The 7,230-nt window shown below is 29.1% G+C and overlaps 1 protein-coding gene across 1 annotated transcript; it reads right to left on the bottom strand.

The window, feature by feature from the left end:
• Positions 1–1,948: 1,948 nt before the first annotated feature.
• LOC135926980 (uncharacterized) lies at positions 1,949–6,921 on the bottom strand. The gene is made up of 6 exons (XM_065462913.1): positions 6,801–6,921; positions 2,836–2,922; positions 2,680–2,785; positions 2,429–2,597; positions 2,274–2,379; positions 1,949–2,112 (listed from the first exon to the last, which is right to left on the bottom strand). Exons 1-6 carry the CDS (start codon positions 6,919–6,921, stop codon positions 1,949–1,951), a joined length of 753 nt encoding a protein of 250 aa, XP_065318985.1.
• Between the last annotated feature and the right edge of the window lie 309 nt (positions 6,922–7,230).

The following is a 7,230-nucleotide window of genomic DNA, read 5'->3' as shown; positions in this document are numbered from 1 at the left end:
ATAACTCCTCAATCTTAAACGCATTGTGATTCAGATTTCAAACAGGAAGAAGTAAGGAAAGATCGCGACTCAGCTCACGGACTTGATGGGACCTGACCAATAAGATATAACCTCTTTTTTGATAAATATACATACTTTTATCCTCATTAAAATTACCAATTTATGCAATAAAATCTTAAATAGAGAAGTGCCCAGTTTTGTTATCTCCCTACTCTTTGGTGCTAGGCTCATCCCACTACAAAAACTTAATAAGGACATTCGGCCAATCACCATTGGTTCTACATATCCAATTGGTAGAAAAATTAATTTATCAAGAATCAAATATGAATACACAACATCAGCCCTTATCAATTAGTTGTATGAGTGCCTGGTGGTTGTGAAGCATCAGTACACCTTTCAAAAATTCATCTTGAAAAAAATCACCAAATAAAACTCTAATGAAAATTGAATTCTCTTATACATACAAATACAACACTCTTTCTCACAATACTTTCTTACATTCCGCGTAACATTTTCCCAGCACATACTAAATTCCCTTTTGCTGACTATTAATTTCCTTCAATCCTACAATTCAACTCTAAAAAAATACTTTTAATTGAAAGCATACAACAGGGTGACCACCTCGGATCTTTACTCTTTAGTCTTGGGATTAACGACATAATAAAATCTATGATGACGGAATCTTGAGGGGTTCTAGCTTTGAAACCTACAAAGTAGTTAACGTAATTCGCGAAATGAACCCTTCCATTAAATTCTCGCTTAACCCTATCAAATCCATATTTATCTAATTAAATTCAAATGCTCCTACCACCCTATATCAAATTCACGGCTCAAAATAAACGAACACCCCTATATCCCCTTTAGGAAGATATAAGTTAAATGCAACTTCCTTCATTTCACCCATGACATCATCCTTAAATTGGAAGACAACTTCTCTCTTTTTTCATCGCATAAATCTTTAAAAAAATATTTTTTTATTCCTAGTATTTCCATGCCCTCGGATTTTCAAACATCCTTTTCCACTCAAGATATATAAAGATGGAATAAAGGACTTAACTGAAAATAGTTAATTTCCGATTTAATGAACCTTCCCAATTTTGATTTATTTGGCATAAGATTTTTTCGACATAGCATTAAGATTTTATATACCTAGCAGCTTTTCAAAGCAAATAACCAATGCCCATATGCATCTAAAATGAATCTTCATTAATAGAGACCATAATTCGCGGGAACACGTATGATAGCTGATTCTCATCCTCCCACACCCAACAGGAAGAAGGATTGGGATGCATCTGTAGTATCTCGCTTCCTTGCCCATATCTAGCCTGCAATCTACTGACCACCCTATTATCCTTATTGGGTATGAGTTTCTCAAAGCCATTCCTTCTGTTAATCTACAACTTTAATTTTCCAAAGAATTTACCCAGACCATCGGTATTTGTCTTAACTGCTCTATCACCTACCCCACATGTGCTCAGATTGTAAATATCCTTAGACATGAAGGGAAGACATAGTTTAGATTGTCATTCCTTCAATGGCTGATCCATCAGGCATATAAATATAATTCCATTATATCCAACGTGTCTGGACCACAAAGAACAAATAAAATCTCTAAATATTTAGTACAAAAATCTTTTCAAATCTTTTGCTATCTTATCAAAAATATGTTTTCTTTTAATTCGTCATGAGGCACGAAATTTGAATTTGTAAAAAAAATGAGAAAATAGGAAATGGTAATGTTTGTAAACAGGTTGCTGCATAGTTTTTTCTAAAATTTATATACAGCGTTTATATATGGAAGGGGGGGGGGAGTTAGGAGAATTTTTACTATAAATTTTTTTTAAAATATATTTTTTTAAAAATAATTCTTAGTTCCGATATCAACGTTTAAATATGTGAGGGAGGGAGAGGAAGGAGAATTTTGCCTATAAATTGATATAATAACAATTTAAGGAACCTGTATATTAATGGATAGTATTCTTTTATCCGTTCTTTCAGGGAGGCTGCCAGGCTTTGCTAAGTTTTTTAGTGTATTACTGGCTGAACATGTTAGATTCCGATTGTGGAATCTGCAATTCTCCAAATCGTTAGTGGTTATGTTCAAATATAATCCTAATATAAAATGATTGTTTTATCATTAATAAAATAACGCAATTTAAATTTATTTATTTTAAAAATGGTTTCAAAAGTCTTTTTTTAAACAGAAAATTGTGTCCAAAATAACTTGACAATATCGCCTTTTGTGTTTATAATATAGAATATTTTATATAAACCAGTCGATTCATAAACTAATTCATCTGTTGCAGATGTTTGGGAAAGGTCAAAATACCATTTTATGAGAGGCGCAGGAAAAGCGTCAGCATAGCACGAGATATCAATCTAACATAATTTTTAATAAATCATTTAGAATGTTTCAAATAATATTTACTTGCCCCTGGCGATCGGTTTCAATGACAAGCGGATTAATTTGGACTTTCGGGCCCCACTCAACGAGAATTTTCATATCTTTATACATATATGGAAATTTTGATTGGTTATACATTGCGCATCTGAAAGTTGTACCCATCATGCTTCTAGTCACTTTCTCAATCATAATACTTTAATAGATCAAGGGGAAAAAACAAGGAATGTTATACCAAATAAATCCAAAACTATATTTATATATTATATAGATCTTACGTAGGCTCCGATTTGTCTAAGGGGTTAGAATTTTTAAACCATTCTAATTTGATTGTATCATTGAAAGAATACAACTCAGGAGCGCAACTAATTTCGACCTTTTCCCCTATAAATGTTTTTGTAAAACAGTGTTTAAAAAAAAGAATATTATCCTACCTTCTTCAACGTAGATAATCTGTTTACTTATATTAGCGGCTGCCAAATCAAAGATGGGCTTGAGAGGTGCCCTTATTTTCCTCACATCTAAACATAAAAAAAACTCACATTTTATAGACGTATACAATTAATTTATAGATAAAGCAAGAAGTGCAAAACTAAAATTGCATCTTAAAACATGTAACCCTGCCAAATATCTGCAATAAATTGACTTAAAGTCCTTCAGATTTTTTTTTGGGAAAACCCTACTTTAGTGCTCCCTCCCCCCTTTGCAAAATCTTGACCATGTCTCTATGAGTTGTCATAATATAAGAAGATACTATCAATAATAAATACATCTATTATAGAAGGGAAGGGGGTCACTCATAAAATCTATATTGTATTTGAGCGATTCATAATTAAAGAAAATTGCATGGTATTTTTTGAATGAGCACCTTAACTTTTTTTTTTTAAAATAAATATTTTTTGATTAACATTAAATTAAGCAACCCTAAAGAGCTAGAGCCAGAAACGCCATCGGGGGTGTAGATATGAGGGGTTTGGGGTTAAACACCCCCCCCCCCCCGCTTCCTCACAGAAAATTTTGTGATTTCATTGTTTTTATTAATAAAAATTTGCTTTCATTTTTTTAAAATTGATAAAACCCCCTCCATCTCAGAATTTCTTTTTCTATTTAAAAATGTGTGTTAAAAAAATTGTGAAATTATGCGAACAAACAATACGATATTTAATTTTTTAATCAAATTTTCACATAAGATATTTTTGTTTCAAAAATATATTTAAAAAAATTGAAAAACGGCACGCTTCCCAAAGACGCATATCTCGTATGGGATCGACATTTGACCTTTTCTATCCCTAAATGTGAAAGCGCACTTAGTATTAATATTACTTTATTAAACACTTCCTGAATTATATCGCTTGATTGGTAAAAAATTTATTTATTATAATAGTTTTCAATTTTATTGCAACTAATCCATCTTATTTTTGTATCACATTTTCCAAAGATGTCACAAGCATGGCTACCTTTTTAGGCTATCGCTACTAAATTATAAAAGTATCAAAGGTATAGACATAATCGAGTATGATATCTTAAAATAAGAAAGAAAGAATTTTTTATAATAATTATAGTAATTTTTGTTTATGTATATATTTCGTTTTATTTAATTTTTTCATTATAATTGCTTTAGTCCTTCTACATTTTTCCTTCCATCTTTAATCTTGATACCAATTTTAGAAATTTTCTTTTTTTGAGATTAACCTTTTTATTTATACTGTTTACCGAAGGATTGAAGCATTAAACTAATATGTATGCTAGTTAAGTATTACAATTTAACTAAGCTTTCAAATTAGTGCTAACAAAAGTTTGGCAAAGTTTTAGCTCGTCTTGTGAGATTCAAATTTATCAAATTTTTATACTTGATTATAATTATTTTAATTATTCCACTGCCATACCTAATACACCAAAAAGAACAAAAAATATCTATAAAAATCGTAGAATCTTAAGATTCAAAAAATTTTAAGTCGGGGAAAAGAAACCTTAATGTATTTAGATGTAATTAATTTTTTAAATCACAATTTAAAATTTGATATTTAAGGTTCAGCAACAGGTTGCCGTTATAGTTTATATTTCCATTATACTAGTTTTTGTTTATTGACTGGAAAAACTGACTGATGATTTAGTAAATACTAATCAAGCATTTCAGATTGGCGCATCCAGATTTTCAGTGCTTATTATTCGTTATAGCATGATGGTAATCATGGTAATTATTTATTTTTCCAATAATGTGGTTTTCTAAGGATGAAGTACTAATATTAAAAAATATATATGCTTCCAGAAGTTTGGCTGACTTTAAACTAAAGGCATGATATAATAAGTTTTATTTGGCTTATAATTCGTTTATCTTTCTTGTAGTTAGCGGAAATAATTGAAGAATTAATAAGTAAGGTATTAAATATTATTGTGAACAAGATAATTAGAACTTTATATTTTCCGTTCTGGCATGATGCCAATTTTTCTTATTTTTTGATAATATTTCTACTTTAAATCATTTACCTAACAGATTAAAGCATTGAAATATATTAATTACTACTTAATGGTTTAGTAATCTTCAGAATTATTGTTTCCAAAAGCATGGCTTACCTCACGCTTAGAGAGTGATGTAAGTTTTCATTTTGTTATTAACTCTTTCTTTTTTTATGGCTCTCAAAATTGAAGGAAGAATTAATAAGTAAACTAATCAGGCAAAACGGATTTAATAAATTATACATCAATAAAAATTGATAAATTTTTTAAAATAAATCAGTCACTTTTTAAACTTATGGGTGGACAGAATTTTTCTGCTTATAATTTTTCACTTTATACTAGCTACTATGAGCACTCATAGGCGGTAATAAAGCATGAAACATGGGCATAGATTTTAGAATTGGTTCTTCTAATTGTCAAACCAATTTTAACCCTTTATTGCTACATTTCAACATTAAAAAAAATCCTCTATTGCTCACCTATAAAAACTTAAATAAAATAATCACTGAGATTGTTTAAAATGTTATTTTTTGATATTTATTGAAATTTTATAATATAAAATACAAAAATGACAAAATAATTTATAACTGGGGGAGGGACATATTTTTCCCACTGTGTATTATATACATTATTTTTTGTTATGAAAAGAAAAATCAATTTCTTTTAGCGTTAATATATAGCGAAACTTTACAAATAAAACATTCCCAGGATGTCCTAGAACATTCCCAGGATGTCCTAATATATTTTCCCAAGGGATTCCGAATCACTAGCAAGAATTTTTGTAGAAATATGATCCGATCCCTTTTTCCTTGTATCATCAGCGACAAATTTTTTATGAAATTTTGAAGGAGTCGATATTGGATTGCTTTGCAAGGATGATGATACACCCAAGTCAAGAATCTTTTGAGATAGAAGATTTTAGATAATTTTTAATCGAAATATAAAACTTGATGGGGGTATTGTAATTGCCCTCCAATTAAATTCAATTAGGTTGTCCTCGACTTCCTTTAAGTATATTTCAAAAGAAGAATCCTAATCAGTTGAACAATCAGACAAGATAATTTTTTTGAAAATTTTTATAAAAATATAATATTTTTAAAATATAAATGTAAAATAAGCATTATTGCACAGTGGTACATAAAATGACCTGATACATTTTTTGTAACTGCCAAAAAAATAAATGATCATTTTTTAAAATATTGCTATTTATGATAAATATGTAGAATATGTAAATGTTTCTTATCATTTTTTATTTATCAAATATACCAGAATTTTGCTAAAGTAGATTTAAAAATTTTATAAAAAATATTTTGCATAAAATAAAATAAAAAGGCGGGATTGATAAAATACGAAACTTTATGCGCGCGAAAATATAAATATTATATGAGATAAATTTATACCATCTGTGTATTAAATAAAATAAAAAAATCAAGCCAGGCTAAATATGTCTCATCATGTATTAAAGGTCCTTTTTTAGGCGGGACAAATTTCAACCGGCTATGTAATAAAGGGTTAATGGAGGTGATATTAAGATATCATATATTTTAAAAAGCAAAATAAAAAATAACCAAAAAAATATCGAATTAGAATTTTTCAGAGGCCTGGCAGGGCCGAAAAGTGGGTTTAGGGGTAAAGCCCCCAAAAATTAGTCCCCCCCCCCCCTCCATTGGATAAATTTTGGTTAAGCCAATGGGCGCCATTGAATATATCAGATATTTTAGATAATTTTATGATAGAGAGGGGGTAGATTTGATCTGTATTTCCCTTTTTTGTGAATTTTGATTTGGTAGGATTGTTTAAGGGGTAAAATTTTAAAGGGGATGTGGGGGAGGGGTAAAACTTTTAAAGGGTTTTATATTGTCATTGGCATGGGTGTAGAAGTCCCTGACTTTAAAATTTAAGGTTTCATTGCTAAATTATAAAAGTGGGTAAATATTATAACCTTGTTTAAAATCAGGAATAATTTTGCTATGATACGATTTGGGTATGAAATGGAATGTGTAAATGGTTAGTATAAAAATTATATCCAATCGATGCTTAATGAATACTGTAATTTCCCGCATGTACTTTGAATATATAACATAAATTCTCAAGTCATTTCCTAGCTATAAATTTATAAAATTTTGAAAAATGAATATTCTATAATATAGTTTAGTTAGTAGTACCTTAAGTTCATAACTTGAATAACCTTGTCATTATAAATAGAAAGAATTAATCAGACATAATTATTAAAATTTTATATTTTATAAAATAAATAAGCATCTAAATTTTTAGAATGTTTATTTTATGAAAAAATCGAAAAACAATAATCGAATTTCTAAAAAAAAATACATTTTAATTTTCAGGTAATATTTTAATTTTTCCAGTATGCA

The sequence above is a fragment of the Gordionus sp. m RMFG-2023 genome, chromosome 3 (assembly GCF_954871325.1).
Source record: "Gordionus sp. m RMFG-2023 chromosome 3, tfGorSpeb1-WG-v2, whole genome shotgun sequence".
Classification (NCBI taxonomy): Eukaryota; Metazoa; Nematomorpha; class Gordioida; order Chordodea; family Parachordodidae; genus Gordionus; species Gordionus sp. m RMFG-2023.
This window is presented reverse-complemented; position numbering and strand designations above follow the sequence as displayed.